The 17,805-nt window shown below is 55.6% G+C and overlaps 1 protein-coding gene across 4 annotated transcripts; it reads left to right on the top strand.

Annotated features, from left to right (window-relative positions):
- The first annotated feature begins 1,409 nt into the window (after positions 1-1,409).
- On the top strand, positions 1,410-16,996 carry KCNK6 (potassium two pore domain channel subfamily K member 6). 4 transcript variants are annotated; one of them, XR_012780888.1, is made up of 5 exons: positions 1,416-1,835; positions 11,209-11,604; positions 11,747-11,960; positions 12,660-13,488; positions 13,598-16,996. XR_012780888.1 is itself a non-coding variant. In XM_075537644.1 (4 exons), exons 1-3 carry the CDS (start codon positions 1,532-1,534, stop codon positions 11,962-11,964), a joined length of 918 nt encoding a protein of 305 aa, XP_075393759.1. In that variant the 5' UTR covers positions 1,410-1,531; the 3' UTR covers positions 11,965-11,971; positions 12,660-12,794. The 4 variants fall into 4 exon arrangements, 3 of the variants coding, with proteins under 3 accessions (XP_075393759.1, XP_075393758.1, XP_075393757.1); XM_075537644.1 differs by lacking the exon at positions 13,598-16,996 and having other exon boundaries at positions 1,410-1,835; positions 11,747-11,971; positions 12,660-12,794; XM_075537642.1 differs by having other exon boundaries at positions 12,660-16,996.
- Positions 16,997-17,805: the final 809 nt, after the last annotated feature.

Genomic DNA, 17,805 nt, shown 5'->3' with positions numbered 1-17,805 from the left:
CCACCCAGAAAGTCCCAGGGAGCCAGGAGTTGCAGCTGGCAGGGAATGCGGTGACACATACCTTGTGGTGTGGGTGGGGTGGCTAAAAAAAAGGGGGGGGACAACAGACCCATAAATAAACCACTACCATTGACTCAATTCCGACTCACAGAGACCTTACAGGACAGAGTAAAACTGCTCCCCGGGGTTTCCACGGCTCATTATGGAAACAGCCTTGGCTTTTTCCCCAGGAGCAGTTTAGTGGGTTTGAGCAGCCGACCTTTCGGATAATAGTCCAACGCTGAGCCCACTGTATCAATAGGGCTTCTTCCTCATAAATGCTGGTACAACAGGAGACACAGCCCGGGGTTCCACCCCATCCTCAAGGTCACTAGGCTTGAGTCTATGGCGACAGCCAACGTTTGAATCCATTGCATGGAGAGGTTCGCTTTTTTTGCTCACCTGCTTTACATGAAGGAGCCCTGGTGGTGCAGGGGTTCCTGTGGGGCTGCTAACCAGGAGGCAGTCAGAGGCAGCCAGCCGCTTCTTGAGAGAAAGGTGAGGTTTCCTACACTGGTCCAGAGTTACCGTCTTGGAAGCCACAGAGCCTCAATGGCAGTGAGTTGGTGCTTACTTTGCCGAACATGATGTCCTTTTCCAAGGACAGGTCTCTCTCATAAAACGTGATGTAAATCTGTAATTCTGCCAGGAAGAGAGACCCTGCTTCAATTCTATGTGACCTCAGGTCTCAGCTCAGATAGCCCCTCCTCAGAAAGGCCTTTTGGCCTCTGGAAGCTGGATCTAGACAGGGTCTCTTCTGGATTCCTAGGGTCTGTCCTGCTCCTGACTCCTCTGCTGGAGCGGCCTTCTTCACATACCTGACCACTCTGTGTGGTCACGCTTTGTTGACCTGTCTTCCCATTAGGCTGGGTGCCCTATAGAGGGCAGGGCCCAGGGCTTAGTCATTGCTGTGTTCCCAGCATCACCCAGCTGGGAGGCAGGCACAAAGATCCCCACCCTGTCCCAGAGGACACAGGGGCCACCCAGTTTTCCCACTGTTGACTTAGGCGCCCCTCGGGGAGATGGAGCCCTCTCTCCAGGCTCGGGGCACGGAGCTGAGGCTGCCTTCCGGGCTGCCTTTGCCTTGGTCGCCCTGCGCCCCGATGCAGCGCCGGGCATTCGCAGCCGCCTGGTAGCCCCACCAAGTTGGGTGGGGGGCGATTTCGGGGCTCGCGAGCGGAAAGGGGATGTCCAGAGCCCTCCGCGGTGGCTCTTGAGGATGTGCGGGAAAGAGGGGGAGGGGACGCTGCCACTGCTGGCCGCCCGTCGGACTCCCGGACCCCAGAGGCCGGCTCCGCCCTCCAGGGCCCGCACGCACCTGGCGCTGAGCGTGCCTCAGTTTCCCGGGGGCGGGGCGTGCCCGCCCCCGCCCCTCCCCGGTCGAGCTCCTCTTCCTCCTCTGGGCGTCCGGGGCCCGGCTCTTCCGGAACTGCAGCTCGGCTGGGGCGCCGGCCGGCGGGCCACGTCAGCGGGCGGCGGGTCCGCGGGCGCCATGCGGCGGGGCGCGCTGCTGGCCGGCGCGCTGCTGGCCTTCGCCGCGTACCTGGGGCTGGGCGCGCTGCTGGTGGCGCGGCTGGAGGCGCCGCACGAGGCTCGGCTCCGCGAGGAGCTGCGGGCGCTGCGGGCTCAGCTGCTGCGGCGCAGCCCGTGCGTGGCCGCGCCCGCCCTGGACGCCCTGGTGGAGCGGGTGCTGGCGGCCGGCCGGCTGGGGCGCACGGTGTTCACCAACACCTCGGACGTCACCTGGGACTTCGCCTCGGCCTTCTTCTTCACCAGCACCTTGGTCACTACCGTGGGTACGTGAGCACGCCCATTCCGTCCCGTCCCGGGGACCCGCTCCGCAAGTCCCTCGCCCCGGGGGTCACTCCCAGCCCCGCTGGTCCTAGGGTCCTTTCACACACCCCCAGGGAGGATCGGGGACTCCTGGGCACCGCCTTCGTCCCGGAGCCCGCACCCCGGCCCTTCTGCTTTACAGAAACCACTAGTTTCCTCCCAGATGCGGGCCTCTGGGACCCGCGGGGCTCATCACCTCCCCACCCTGGGACCCAGACATCAGGCTCTAAAAAGTCCCGCTCCCTTCTCTGGGTCTCAGCACTGCCAGGCCTCCAACAAAGCCGCTTGCCTCACCTGATAAGTCTTTCTAGTTCCTCGCCCCTCGGGAAAGCTCACCCCTACACACCTCTGGATACCGGGGCCCCAGCCAAAGTCCCTGCGATAGAGGCGGTGCCCAACTCACAGCACCCCAAGCCAGAACTCCCAATCTCCAGACTCGGGCATAACTCGCCCCCTTTCCCTCTCCCACCAGGGCATCCCAGGCAAGTCCTACTGCTACCTGGGTCCCGCCACAATGGCAATTCTCAACCTGTGGGTCGCGACCCCTTGGGGGCTGGGGTGGGGGGGAGTATCGAACGACCCTTTCTCGCCCGATTCATAACAGTAGCAACTTGACAGTGATGAAGTCGCAATGAAAATAATTTTCAGGTTGGGGGGTCACCACCACAGGAGGAACTGTATGAAAGGGGCGTGGCATGAGGAAGGTTGAGAACCCCTGCTCTACAAAGTTCTGGAGGCTCCAGGCTGCCCTGCCCTTCCCCAGACCAAGGGCCACCCCACCCCTCTTCCCACTGTACTCTCCTAACTCCAGAGGTCGGCTGCGCCCCAGGGACCCATGTATAAGATCTCCTTCCCAACAAGGACCCCTTTCATTCCATTGGATTCAGACTTCCGATTCGGAGACCCTCTGTGGATGCATCCAGGGACTTACACTGTAAAGGATGGACTTGTTTTGCCCAAAGGATACATTGTAAATCCTAGCCCTTTCTGGTGCTTAGAATTCCATTTGTGGAAGAGCGTTCTTTGTTAATAAGCCAGGAGGAGTGTAGGGTGTGTTTGAAATCCGTCAGACGGCAAACAAAGGGAACTCACTGCCATTTGGTTCGTTCTGGCTCCTGGTGAGTCTGTAGGGCAGAGTAGAACTGACCTTGCGGGTTTCTGAGGCTGGGAGCAGAAAGCCGAGTCTTTCTCCCTGGGCTCAGCTGGTGGTTTTGAGCTGCTGACCTTGTGGCTAGCATCCCAGTGTGTAACCCACTATGCCATGAGGGCTCCTTCAATCTCACGATAAAACCAAACAAGCCCAACTCACTCCATTCCAGCGCATAGTGACCCGATAGGACAGGGGTAGAACCGGCCCAGGGGCTTCCGAGACTAGCTCTTGGCGGGAGTAGAAGGGCCGGAGATGTAAGAGATTAAGCAGGCCAGCTAGCTGAGATGGGAGATTACGAGAGGGAATAGTCTGTTACATTTTCCTTCCGTTTCCACGGGCTGTTTGAAGTCCCCCCTCCCCCGCATCGATGCCATACCACATGGAGCTTGCCAGGGAGCCAAAAAGCTGAAGATGGCCACGGACGTTGGCCATGCCCTGTGAGGGAGCGAGAGCCCTGCGTGGAGACCTCTAGCCTCCTGAGCCGTGAGGAAACAAAGTTCTAGTGTTCGTGCCACTCATTCGTGGCATTTCTGTTACGGCAGCGCTGGGGAACGGAGACATTCACCAGGGAGAAGCCACAGTATCCCCAGGCAGGGCCATGGCTCTCCAACCACAAGAACCCCCAGCCTCCGCACGACCGGCAGCAACTCCCCACCCCCTCCAGAATTCCTTCCAAGCCAGGGACTCTCCTCAGGGGGCCTCTTTGACCCCACAAACCCCCAAGTACTCCCAGAACCACCGGAGTGAGCCCCATACCAGGGACCCCAATGCCCTTCAGATTATCAGTGAGTGGAGGCAGTGCCTCTTCTCCACGCACGATGCCAACCCTGGGACCTGGGCACTCTGAGCCTCTTCTCCTTTACCCACGATTCCCTGCCCACTGGGGACTTCCCAACCGAAGGATCTTGGGTACGTGGGGCCTCTCCGCTCTCCTCTGGCCCCCCGGGGGATTCCTCACCACTCCGGTCCCAGCCTGCGTAGGACCTGCTTTTCCTTTCTTCAAGGACAAGTTCCTGGGCCCAAAGTCTCCGTTTGGATTTTTAGCACTGCTCCAGTAGGAATGCGGGTGGGTCTCACAGGCAGATTTATTGCCTCAGCGCTGAGGAGGCTGGAAGTCTGAACTGAGCCCGAAGGCCCTTGCCCCTTTTCTGCTTCTGTACCTTGCTGAATCCACTTACAGGTGTCCCTCCCTCCAGAAGGGCTACTGGCCTCTTAGCTGAGCAAGGAAGAGGAAGAGATCGCTGCCTGGCACACGGCGGGCATGTGGACTGGGACTTGGTGCCAGATGTGGGGATCTTGGCCTCCCTGGCACGCCTGGTGCCTTGGCGCAATGGCCAGGGCTTGCCAGAACAATTCTGACTTGGCGTCCCCTCTAATCACCCCTTTGCTGTACCTTTCCCCGTCACCTCCCTGCAGGCACCGCTGAGTCCAGAAGCCACCTCTGCCCAAAGTCTCCTCTCCCAGCCCCAGCTATGACCTAGGACCACCCCCACCAGGGTCTGCTCGTTCCTTGGGACCCAAGACCCCAGCCCCACACCCTGATCCATTTTGAACCTGGACACCAGCTCCTGATTGAAGATTACCCACTCTCTTGAGCCCCTGCGAAGCTCTGGAGGACTAGTGGGCAAGGTCAGCGGTTCGAAACCACCAGCTGCTCCAGGGGAGAACGATGAGGCCGTGGGCTCCTGTAAAGAGTTGCAGTCTCGGGAAACCCAGGGGGGCAGTTCTGATATGACCTCTAGGGTCGGGATGAGTCAGAATCAACTTGAGGCCAGTGTGTTGGGTTGAATCTCTGCTCTAGTGGAATCCCCCTAGGGGATCCCGTCCTGTACACCCCAAATCCCCCAAGCCCTCTACTGACCTGGAAGTCCCCATGTGGTCACGAGGTTCTTTCAGCCCCTCCCCGGGCCTCAAACGCTCCATTTGTGTGTGGGATTTGCAAGGGCACAGAGGCAGGACTAGCTCACTTCAAGCTCCACCCACCCCTTCCCGAGCCCTGCAGGGCAGCAGTGGAGGATGGCTTTTACCTTCGTTGGCGCGGTGACAAGTTGGAGCGATCCTTGAGTGGGTGGGAATTAGTCCCTCTTCCTGGGCCATAAGGGAATACTGGCTGCTTGTGGAAAGGTCGGTGGTGTGATCCCACCAGCCCCTCACTCCACGGGAGGAAGATGAGGCTGCCTGTGCCCCCAAAGAGACCCCGCTTCTAAGGAGCAGTTCTACGCTGTTCTATAAGGTGGACTCCAGGGCGGTGGACTTACTCTTTGCTGCCTGGAGTTACTGGGTCGGATCAATACCTCCCCCACCTGCTCCTGGTCCCTGGGGGGGGGGGAGGGAGAAAACGCAAACCCATGACAGCTACAGGCCAGGTTTAGATCCCAGCTGACCTGCAGGGCTGCATGTTCTTCCTCCTGGAAACGAGGGTTAACAATACTGCTCTTTGTAACCCTGGGAATGGCCCACTTTGGAACTGATCTCCCAAGCCAAACCAAACTCACTGTCCTTGAGTGGATTCTGAGTCACAGCGCCTTTAAAGGACCAGGTATGACTGCCCCTGTGCGTTTCTGAGACTTTAACTCTTTATAGGAGCAGCCAGCCTCGTCTTTCTCCCGAGGAGCGGCTGGTGGATTTGAAGCACTGACCTTGTGGTGAGCAGCTCGGAGCGTAACCCAGGACAGCACCAGGGCTCCCTCGAACTCATCACCGAAGAGCTTTCTGTAGCTCAGCGACCCCGCACATAGCATTCTCAGGCAGGAAATCACGGTGAAACTGAGGTTCAGAGAGACTAGACAACCCACCTGCCCGAGGTCACTCAGCTAAGAGGGTGTGGGGCTGTGAGCCAGGGTCCTCGCCCCCGAGCGCCGTGTTCTGAACCCACATACCGCAGGCCTCTCAGGCTTGGTGTGAGGGGTCGTGTGTGAAGAGCTGGTACATGTGGGGCCCTCAGGGATGGTGGCGACAGTGTTTGCAGCACAGTCAGGTCAATTACACAATCCTTGTCGGAGGCCCGGCGGCATCATGGTTACACATTGGGCTGCTAACCTTAAGGTCAGCAGTTCGAAACCACCAGCTGCTCCTGGAGAGAAAGACAAGGCTTGGTGCTCCCGTAAAGATTTACTGCCTCGGAGACTCACTGGGCACTTCTGCCCTGTGCTATAAGGCCACTGAGTCAGAATCCGTTCAATAGCAGTGAGTTTGCTCTTTGTTTTGTTGGCTTTGTGAGGAAAGCTGGGTGGAGGAGGGGGGCGCTTTGAATGTTCCAGTAGAAACAGAAAAACTAATTAAGTGCTCCCAAACGACCTCTTCCCCAAATGCCCCTGGTTTTCTCTTCTGAGGAAGACATGCAGCGGGGCCTGGAGGAAGTCCAGGCAGATGTGCTACTGGGCTGAACGGGCTGGCCTTCTGGAACTGGGAGTGGGGGAGGGAGCAAGCTTGCCGATGATCGCACCTCTGTCCCCGCCCTTGCTGGATGCCACGTTTTGCGGGAACCGATAATCATTCTTGCTTCTCGTCCACTTCCACTTCCGGGGAAGCCACACAGATGGAGTTCAGCTGCCCCACAGGGTGTTGAAGGCCGTGACTTTCTGTGTTGGGTTTGAACCACCAGCCTTTTGGCCTAGAAGTTGAGCACTTCACTATTGCACGAGCTAAAGGAGCCCTGGTGGCGGCGCAGTCAGTTACTTGTTGGGCTGCTAACTGCAGGGTCAGCAGTTCAAAACCACCAGCTGCTCTGCAGGAGAAAAATGAGGCTGCCTGCCTTAGAAACTCACAGGGGGACTTCTACTCTGTCCAATGGGGTAATTATGAGTCTGAATGGACTCAATGGCAGTGAGTTTCAAGCACAGTGGCTTACTCACTGGGCTGCTAAGCACACGGTAAGCAGTTCAGAACCACCAGCTGCTCCATGGACCAAAGATTAGGCTTTATATTCTCACAGAGAGTTACAGTCTCAGCAACCCGCAAGAGCAGTTCTACCGAACTGTCTTTAGTACAGAGTTGCTGTGAGTCAGAACCAACTCAACGCCGGTGAGTGTTGGGTGTTTTTAAATCATTTCATTGGGGGCTCATACAATTCTTATCACAATCCATCCATTGTGTCAGGCACATTTGTACATTTGTTGCCATCATCATACTCAAGAGTTTGGGGGTTTTTGGGGGGAAAGATTATTACTACTAACCAACTGACCAACCAACAATTGAGCCACCCATTACCGTCCTTCTTACAGCAACCATACAGGACAGTAGAACGCCCTTTGGGTTTCCAAGGTCGTAACTCTTCACCAGGTCAGGCTCCTCTTTCCTGTGCAGACCAGCTGGTGGGTTGGCCCTGTCGGCCTGCCTGGGAGCAGCCTCCCACAGCCGAAGCCAGCTGCTTCCTCCTGCCTCTGACCAAACATTGAAAAACCAAACTCACTAATGTCCAACCGATGCTGACTCATAGTGATCCTCAGGACCGGGTAGAAGTGCCCGGGTGAGTTTCCGAGCCTGCCACTCTCTCCGTGGGAGTAGGAAGCCCCGACTTTCTTCCACAGAATGGCTGGTGGCTTTGAACTGCTGACCTTGCAGTTAGCAACTCAGTAGATGACCAGGGCACCATCAAGCGTTTGAAGTGGGGATTACTTAGAAAGTTTATTTCGCAGGGAAGAGATCTAGGCTCCGAGGGAGATTCTTGGCTGGACTCAGGCTAGAAGTGAAATAGCAGGAACTGAGTTGAACCTTGCTCTCCCGGGTCGGAAGTTGAGGCTCACATCCCCTCCCCCTTCTTCTCATAACTCTGCAGGTCTGCTTTTATGAGAGTTGCATTTCATTTGCAAAACTGATGTTTCCTCTAGGCTACTGTGTTCTCGATGGTTCTCAAATTCTAAGGGAAGACCCTCACCCTGCAGGGACTTCATGGGAGGGACTGGTGCTACTGGGTCAAGGACCCAGGCCCTTCCCGTGAGGTCCCTGCAGCTCCTTCATGTGCACAAGGGCACCTCAGGGTCTAAGGTGGCTGTGAAGCGCAAGCCCTCCTGCATGCAGAAGAGGGATCCGCTTCCCTAAAGGCACCTTCTGGAAGTCTCCTGGTTCTGACACACTCATAGTCCTCATTGGCCGGACATTGGCCACAGTCACATGGGGCTGTGAAGGGAGGGGGCAGCTGTGTCCCGTGGCCATGTGTCCTGGGCACAAACAGAGGATCCTTTCACAGGGAGATGGACGCAAAGGAAGGCCTGCCTGGGCAGGGAGCGTGGCCACAGCGCTAGGTTTTGTCCCTTGGGCAAACCATTTTATGGTCACTGTAAACCAGCTCCCTTGCCACCCCGGTCAGGTCACTTATCGGATACTTTGGTTGGCTTTATCTGGGAAATTACCAACCCGGACCCTTGCCTGTGAGGTTGGTTATGGCTCATTGAGACCTTGTTAAAAAACACAACTCACTGCCATCTAGTCCAGGCCGACTCATAGCGACCCTATAGCACAGGGGCCCTATAGCACACACAGGGGAGAGGCCTATGGGCTTCCAAGACTAACTGCAGCCCAACGTGTAACCACTACACCACAGGGCTCCTCCCTTTGGGAAGCAGGACTCGAGTAAATGAACTAACTCTAGGAAGGTGTTAACTAGACGGTGTTCACACCTCAGGAAGGTGTGTAAATGGCATGGAGGCAGCATCTGCCCTTCCCTGACTTAAACTCAACATCAGCTCAAGGTTAATTCCTGTGTGGCCGGGGTCTGATACACCTCTGCCCTCCAGCCTCCCTTACCCATTCTGACGCTCAGCCTCCCTCCCACGGCACTCTCTACTCTGCTGGATCGGTCCTCCTTTGCAATGGCCAGACAGATCCCCCACTGAGGAGGTTCTCGAAGACATTAACAGAGTACAATTCAGGATCAGAAATGCTTAGGATACACTGCTTGGGTTAGGACCATCTCTTCTCAGCCATGCCTGCAGGCATACCTTCTCTGGTGGCCTTTCAGCCACACAGCTCCTTGACATCTGCTTTGCTCAGGCAAGTGTTACAAAGCTTTTAAGCTCTGCTAGTGAAGGCCTGAAGAGCATTCCTGTCAGCCCGGAAGCACTCGGCCTTAGCTTCAGACAAATGCCCGGATGCACTATGCTCTGAAAGCAAGCCTCCTGCTTAAAGACACTCTGGGAAGCCCTCTGCTCGCTCTCCTGCTCCTGCTGCTCCCGCTGCTGCAGTGTCCGCCGTGTGTGGTGTCACGGCTCTCTCTCTCCCGCATCAAGGGGCTTCGGCATCTAGAGATCTGGCAGCCGAAGGCCATGCGCCCCTCCTGGTTCTTCTTTCTTGGTGGTCGTGAGATTCCCCCCACCCCTTTGTGCTTCTGAGGGTGTTCACTGTAAACCTAGGGGGGTGGCAGAACAGAGAGTTCCACCCTCCCTGTTTGCATGGTCCACCCCCCATGGGAGCCAGAGATGTACATGGTCAACAAGCTGCGCCGTGCCCTTGGCTGGCCACACACTGGCATTTGCGTCGCCCGGCTCAGTCGTCCGGTGGGTGTTACAAAGACTCAGGCTAGAGGAGTTGTATCAGGTCACTCAGTGCACCACACGGGGCTTCCGTGAGATGACCGACACCTGAGCAAACGCCTGAGCAGAGAGGGAGGAGGCCATGCAGGTCCCTGGGGGAGAGGAGCCTGTGCAAAGGCCCTGAGGTGGGAGTGCAGGGCCCCGTTGGATCTCATGAGGGAGAGAAGCGAGCAGGAGGAGGTTAGAGAGGATGGGGTCAGACCTTTGGGGGCCTTGTGGACCATAGGGGGTCTTTATATTTTCTTCAGACCAAGATGGAGCCACTAGAGAGGTTTATTTTTAATCATTTATTGGCATAGAATTTACATATACAATTCCGGACTCCAGTCCTTTCCAGCAGAGCTGTACAGTCATCACCACGAACGGTTTTAGATGATTTTCTTCTTTCTGGTATTCCTCGTTATGAGTTCCCATCTTCCCCCCAACATGCCCATGCCAGATTTCATGAAGAGAAGAACATTAAGAAAACCAAAATGAAAAAAAACTAGCGGCCATGATGAAGGGAAGGCAGGTAAAAGCCTCACTCGAAAGGAAAGCAGAGAAACCGGGACGGATTTGAAATGGACCATCCGGGAGGCCAGAGGACACGGCACTCGATTTGAACCGAACTGCACCGGCGACCATCCGCTCTCCCAGCACTGTGCGCGGGAGCCAGGCTGTTCCCATCCCTGCCCCGCGGGCAGAGAGCTTTCTCCAGGGCCCTCATCCACGTGATGTCCCCTTCGCTTTTTGCTCTCTTTTTCTTGTAAACGAAAACAACTTCAAAATGGGTCAAAAGGGAGACCCAGCTCCGACTGCCACCAGACTTTACAGTGCTCCCTGCCTGGTACCAGGTGTGTTAGACAGGGTTCTCTAGAGAGACAAAACCAGATTGCTAATAATTTTATTTATATATATAAATAGATATATATAAATATATATATATTTATACAGATAGACAGATAGATAACATAAGAAATGACCAGTTAAGTTATAAAGCAGTACAAATGGCTCAGTGAGAGAGTTGTGAGACACTGGCAGTCCTTCAAGTCTTGAGAGCCTCCGGGTAGTCCTCTGTAGAGAGAGAGAGCTAGGCTACCCCAGCACAGGCAGCAAACAGCAAGGCAGGTCACCAACAGTTAGGCCCGAGCTCAAGAGATGTAAATTCCAATTGTGTGGTGAAGCAGGTCTTGAAGGAATCTCAAATTACAGCGACATAGTCCATGGGTCAGGTGTCCCACAGGTAGCGTAGCTTGCAGATTGAGGCACAGAACAAGCAAGGCAGCCGCACACTGGTTCCAATGATCAAAGAGCGAGAGACAAAAAAGACGAGGCTCACCGAGCCATTTATCTCTCCGCCCTTCAATTAATCCCACAAGTGTTTATCGGCCAGGCTGGCACAATAAACTACCTCCCTCCCCAGGGCTGTTCACATCCCTCCACTATGATCAGAGGGGGCTCACCAGAAGCTCAGCTCCTGTGCTTCTAGAGAATTCTTCAGAGGTGCAGGACTGGGACCCATCTCCGGTGATCCCAGGGGCCCTCTGGCTGCCGGTGGGAGGGCAGCTGGGGACGAGGTGGGAGCAGGGAGACCAGGGAGAAGAACTTGCCCTGGCCTTCCACAGACGCCTGAGTGGAGGTGCCGGGCAGCTAGAAGGATCTCCCTCGCTCCTACAGGCTACGGCTACACGACGCCACTGACCGACTCGGGCAAGGCCTTTGCCATTGTCTTCGCGCTCCTGGGTGTGCCGGCCACCATGCTGCTGCTGACTGCCTCCGTGCAGCGCCTGTCGGTGCTGCTGACCCACAAGCCGCTGGCCTGGCTGAGCCTGCGGAGGGGCTGGGAGCCTCGGCAGGCGGCCCGCTGGCACCTGGTGGTCCTGCTGGTGGTTGTGCTGGTCTTCTTCTTCCTGGTGCCCGCCGCGGTCTTTGCCTACCTGGAGGAGTCATGGAGCTTCCTGGATGCCTTGTACTTCTGCTTCATCTCCCTGTCCACCATTGGCCTGGGTGACTACGTGCCCGGGGAGAGCCCCGGGCAGCCTTACCGGGCCCTCTACAAGGTGCTGGTCACAGGTGAGTCCCAGCCTGGGCCTGGAGGCTCCTTGAGAGTCCTGGTCTGCCCAGGGAGGTGGTTACCGACCAGGCACAGGTACCCCCTGGGTGGTCCTGCAAGGCCATGGTCTTGCCCTCCATGCCCCCTCTGCCGTCTCTGCAGTCTACCTCTTCCTGGGCCTGGTTGCCATGGTGCTGATCCTGCAGACCTTCCGCCACGTGTCCGACCTCCACGGCCTCACGGAGCTCGTCCTGATGCCCACAGCACAACCCTCCAGCGAGGAGGATGACCAGGAGCAGATCCTGGACCACTCAGCAGAGCCTCGCCAGCAGCTCACGGCGGCCGGCACCCATGCCGACTACGCCTCCATCTCCAGGTAGCCCGCAGGTGTGCCGAGACTGAGTGGAAGCCGTGTTGGCCTGGTCCCCGGATCGGAGGGGGCCACACAAGACAGTCCATGCATCTCTAGCCTTTGTGGACCGCCCAGGTTGGATGCGGGCTGCGGGGAGCTGTCCTCTTCTCCCCCTTCTCTGGTTATCCCCTCACACACGGGGCCCCCTGGGCTCCTGGCCTTTCCTAGTCTCCCTCTCTGTGTGCCCCTCTCTCCACCTCCGGCACTCAACCACTAGCCGGATGCTGATTGGACCAGGCAAGGGAGGTGGGGGGCTTGGGTGGGGAGGGGGTGCCAGGCCTCCTTTGAGGCCCTAGGGAAGCCATTGCCCCTCTCTGAGCCTCAATGCCCTCAGCTGTCAATCAGGAAGAACCTACTCACTCTCAGAAGCCCCTTGCTGGATGATGCCAGGGATACGCTCATGGCCACAGATGGGCTGGGACCCTGCTGTTCTGGGCTCTCCGTGGCAGGCCAGGTGGTGAGGGCCAGAGGGCAGGTGGAGCTGAGGGGTCTGGGGTGGGGGGCAGGAGGACACAGTGGATGTAGGCAGCCCGGGAGAGAATGCCTCCTGCCCCTGAAGGATCAGCGAGGGCTTCCTAGAGGAAGGGACAGCGGTTTGGAGAGTGGCAGAAAGATGGCCAGAAGGTGGACCTGACCCCCCCTTGCACAACTATCTAACTCCAGGGAGCTGGCTTCCTGCTTGGAGCGTCCTGGGGCAGCCCTGGGCCAATGGAGTCTTCCTCATCTGGGAGGATCTCAGCCAGATCCCAACAGCACGGGAGACTGGCTGCTCCCAGCAACAACACCGACACAGCCCCCCGCTTCCGTGAGCACCACTCATCTGCCCTGTCCTGGGCTCTGGAGCCAGCCTGCCTGGATCTAGCTCCTCTCCGGCTACATCTTGGCTGTGTGCCCTTGGGCACGTCGCTTTGCCTCTTTGACCGGTGGTGATAAGAGTAGCTACCTCAGAAGATGTCACTGAGCCTGGCCTGGTGTTCTGTGATGCTGTCTCGGGCCGGGCCCTGTGCTGGGTACTTCACATACGAGCAACATGATGGTGGCATCTCCTTCCGGCAGATGGAGAGCCCCAGGTGTCGGCGAGAGGGGCTCCTGCCTCCGGCAGAGTGAGGAAGCACCCCCAGCCCGGTGTTTGCCCCCTTCTAAGCTGGCCAAGGAGTGCTAGCGAGCTCTTTCTCCGAGCCAAGCCCCGTGGAGGTTATCAGAGGGGCTGGAGCATGTGAGCTGGTCCTTGTTGGTCAGCAGACTGTGGCTTGCTAGAAAGCACACACAGGGAGGGCATTCCCCACACGAGGAATGTGGCGGGCAAAGACCTGGGCATGGATGCATGGCGGACAGCAGCTGGGCCTAAGTTTACTATGACTGGAGTCTGGGGTGAATGGGAGCGGATAGAGTGGGGTTTGGGATGAGTGATGCGTATAGAATAGGGATGTGAAATGAACTGGAGTGTAGAATGGGAGTATGGAGTGAGTGGGCGTATAGAGTATTGAATGAGGTTATGGTGTGAATGGGATTATAGAGTATTGGATGGAGTATGGACTGAGTGGGATTATAGAGTATTGGATGGAGTATGAACTGAGTGGTATTATAGAGTATTGAATGAGGTTATGGAGTGAATGAGATTATAGAGTATTGAATGAGGTTATGGAGTGAATGGGATTTTAGAGTATTGGATGGGGGTATGGTTGTCCTCTGGGCTGTGGAAGGTCACCGCAGCTTCTCGGTGGAGGGCAGCTGCATAAGGAACCTGGGACCAGTGTCCAGGGCGAGAAGTGACTGGGCAGGGTTTGGGAAGAGGAGGGGGGGGGGCAGGTAGAGGGATGCTCAGGAGGCCAAGGGCCTTACAGGCTTGGGGAGGTCAGAACAGGGTCCCCAGGGTTGGGGAGGTTGAGGCTGAAGACAGGTGAGAGACCTGACACCCTGGTGACCCTGGAGGATGGTGTAGAACTGCCTAACAAGGTCACCGGGACTGTAACCAGAACAAAAGGTCAGGGTTTAGCCTACAGAGCAGCCGGTGGCTTCGAGTCATCTGCCGATGGCTTAGCAGCGGACTGCTTAACCCCTGCAGCCACCAGGGCACTGAGAAGACCTCGGTCTTTGGGTATTTTAAATCAGTTGGTTGCAAATAAGAAAAAACCCCTGTGGCCGACTGAACGCTGGCTGCAGCAACAGGAGAGGAGGGAGCTTACACATCACCAGCAAACTAAGGAGGGCTTCCGAAAGGATACGACCCGCACTTTGGAGGGGATCGCGTGGCTCCAGCCTCCCCTGCCTCTGGGCTCTGCCGCCCTCTCTGCAGGCCTGACCGCCACTGGAGCTGCTCTCCTGGCCCCAAGGTGGCTGCAGCAAACACAAGCATCACCCCAGCCTCAAGGTCTAATTCAGGAAGAAGGGGAAAACCAGATGTTCCCCTCTCTCTCTCTAACTGAGCAAGGCAACGTCTATACTTGTGTAAAAGCCAAGTTTTCCAGCACATTTTTAATGCAGTTGTGGTGGTAAAATTTGGTGCCTCGGCTGATACTCGGGTCGGCTTATACTCGAGTCTATACGGTAAATGAATCTTATCTACAGAAGAACACAACATAAGACCATGTAGGGGATGCTTTTGAAGAATATGATTGAGGTGATAGTTTAAGTGCAGATGTACTTCGCCTTCCGTTTAGTATCGATAGTGTTAGAAATTCCAATAGAAATGGCAACCCACCCATTCCTGATAGTGGTACTGTGTGTGTGTGTGTGTGTGTCTGTGTGTGTGTGTGTGTGTAAGCAAGGAAGCGTTTTCCAGAAGTCTCACAAACAGACTTGTCTCTTGACCCAAATGGGCTCATGCACCCTTTCCCGAGCCACAGCGGTGGGGCCACTGTTCTTAGCTCGGGCTTTTCAAGGTCATCCCTGCCCCTCCTAGACCTGGGCTTCCGAGTGGAGGACAGTGCGTAACTCTGGAGAAGGGACTGCTGCTCGTAGAAGTCGGAAGGCCAAGAGAAGGGCCGCTGACAGTCCACCAGGGATGCCCGGTGGGCAGTGTGGTCAGGGATTGGGGCTGAAGTTCAAGGCGAACTAGCAGATATGCCCAAAGGAGGCACCTTGTAAAGGTAACATAACGTCCCGCATGGTGGGCATTGGCCATCAACCAACGTCTTGATGCTGAGAGAAGATATGAACATGCAGCCGGAGAGAAACGAGATCAGGGAACCGGGAGGGAGGTCAGGGGACACTGCAAGAGGAGGAAATGAAGAAAGGAGGCCTTGGCCTTGGCAGACCATGCTAAAACATTACAGGGGGTTTCTTTCAGAAGAGCTGTAGCACACAGGTGGGCCCGACTCACGACCTCGGTGCCGTCCACTAACTGACTCACAGGGCGCCGAGGGGGCCGAGCCAACCTACTCAACAGACAGAACTCAAAAGCTGCCACTGAGTCAATTCAACTCAGAGTGACCCTACAAGCCTGGGAAGAACCCCCTCTGTGGGTTTCTAAGACTGTAACTCTTTTTCTTATTTTTTAAATTTATTGGGGGCTCTGACATCTCTTATCACAATCCATGCATCCCTACAGTGGGTCAAGCACATTTGCACATATGCCGCCATTGTCATTTTCAAAGCACTCTTCCCACTTGAGACCCTGATATCAGCTCCCCAGACTAACTCTTCATGGGTTTCTAAGACTAACTTTTTTTTTTTAATTGGGGGCTCTTACCTCTCTTATCACAATCCATACATCCCTCCAGTGGGTCAAGCACATTTGCACATATGCCGCCATCGTCATTTTCAAAGCACTCTCTTCCCACTTGAGCCCCTGATATCAGCTCCCCAGACTGTAACTCCTCATGGGAATAAAGAGCCGCCTCTGTCTCTTGTGGACCAGCTGGTGGATTCGAGCTACTGACCTCGTGGTTAGCAGCCCAACATAGAACCTCTATACCACCTGGGCTCCTCTAACAAGTCAACTCACTGCCATCCAGTCGAAGTGGACTCATGGTGACCCTGTAGGACAGGGTAGACCTGCCCCTGCAGTTTCCAAGGCTGTCGCTCTTTGTAGGAATAGAAAGTCCCAGAGTGGCTGGTGGTTTCAAACTGCTGACCTTGTGTTGTGGAGGCCAATTCATAACCACTAGGCTATCAGAAAACGTTAGTTTTCTTCTAGCGTAGACAATGTATTAAGTGCCAGGCACTGTTCAAACCCCCATGCATAATCCTGTACCCCTCAGTCCTAAGCAGGGCTTTGAAGAGGATCACATGTTGACTGAGGTAGCTCAAGGAAGGCTGGAGCCCCAGCTCATACTGGCATGGGTTCACCCCAATACAATGTGTGGACGCATGTCTGCAGTCCGTGGGTAGCGACAGTCCAAGTTATTTCTGTAATAACCGCTCTTAGCCTCATCAGTGCCTTCAAAGGGGTGGGGAAGATACTTTTTTGTGCTGGGTGGGGGGTGCTTTTGAGGTCTGGGGTAATATCAAATTATTTTTAATATTAAATTTTTAATAAAACCCCACGTGGGCATCAGAGACCAGTCTTGGACTTAGCAATACAATCCAGAGAGGAAGGGCCGGTAACACAGTGGCTTCCCAGGGGACCTGCTGGTGATGGTGACTTTTTTGAAGACAATTGAAGAAGGCCTTGGTGAGACAAAGGGCAGGAACGTTGCACCAGGGTGTCTTGTTTTTCCTCATCATGAAAAACAACTGCCCGCTCTTTGAGGGCAGCAAGGGCCATCCTATGATGACACTGCCAGAGGACCTCACCCCAGGCCCCTCACAGCTCCAGTCACACCCCTTCAGACTTTCATCCCCCAAATCAACACAATGTGAGTCCCTTGAGGATGCCGGCAGGCCTGTGTGGACATGTCCGTTGGCGAGGAGGAACATAGAATTCTGTGGAGAGGGCTTAGAACGATGGAGGCACCAACTTCAGAAAAGTAGACCTATATGGAGGACATGTCAATAAAGACGAATCTCACACGTTGGTGGTTTTGTTTAATAAAGGCATCTGTGATTTTGTAACCGTATTTTTATCGTCATTTGTTCGATTGTTTCAAGGAGAAGGTTCACGTGATTGTCGATGCTGGTGAGTCAGTCCCAAGGTCTTGAATAAAGCACCGGGCTGGAGACTTGTGACTTACATGGTGGCAGGCCCCAAATCAGTAGGCCAGGCTGCTTTCTCCCGGGGTTGCAGGAGCTGCCGAATCTAAAATGTGGAGTCTGGTGACAGGCTGCTGGCTCAAGTCTGAAAGCCAGAGGATGACAACAAATCCCTGCCAGACCACTGAGAACCGTGGACCAACCAAGTTCACAAACAACATTAGCTGACACATCATTAGTTCAACAACCTGTGACTTAAATACACTGCTTATATTTGACAAAAAGGAGAGAGGGCCTAGAGAGGCCAACTAGCCGAAAGGCACACAAAACACCCAGCTGAGATTTGAACAAGATTTTGGTTGGTCGTCCTGTCCTGTGGGTACTCAGCAATACCCCGTGACTCACCCTCAGTCCCTCCAGCCTTCTTGGCAGCCCCCAAAGGTCACTGTCTGCTTCTCTGTTACTAACGACTTGAGAAGGCAGGTCTTCTCCCCTGTCACAGAGTCACGAGAGATGCCTGTGGCACCTGGTTTCCACTTCTTACTGCTGCGTCTGCCAGCTGCTGCTGGAGTTTGGATCAGCTCTGTTCAAGACAGTTGGCAAGAATGCAGTGCTTGCTAAAAGGTTTACAAGTACAGGAGCGCACAGTGGAAAGTAAGTCTTTGTCCTCAAGTCTTCCAGGAAGAGTCTATGCAGGCATCCTTTCCCGCGCCCTTCCCACTTTTTCAATATAGCT

This window comes from Tenrec ecaudatus, chromosome 18, assembly GCF_050624435.1.
Source record: "Tenrec ecaudatus isolate mTenEca1 chromosome 18, mTenEca1.hap1, whole genome shotgun sequence".
NCBI lineage: Eukaryota > Metazoa > Chordata > Mammalia > Afrosoricida > Tenrecidae > Tenrec > Tenrec ecaudatus.
This window is presented reverse-complemented; position numbering and strand designations above follow the sequence as displayed.

Coding starts and splice junctions, on each gene's coding strand:
- KCNK6 (XM_075537642.1), top strand. CDS start 1,532: ATGCGGCGGGGCGCGCTGCTGGCCGGCGCGCTGCTGGCCTTCGCCGCG. Junction 1,836..11,208: donor CACCTTGGTCACTACCGTGG/GTACGTGAGCAC, acceptor TCGCTCCTACAG/GCTACGGCTACACGACGCCA. Junction 11,961..12,659: donor GACTACGCCTCCATCTCCAG/GTAGCCCGCAGG, acceptor ATCTAACTCCAG/GGAGCTGGCTTCCTGCTTGG.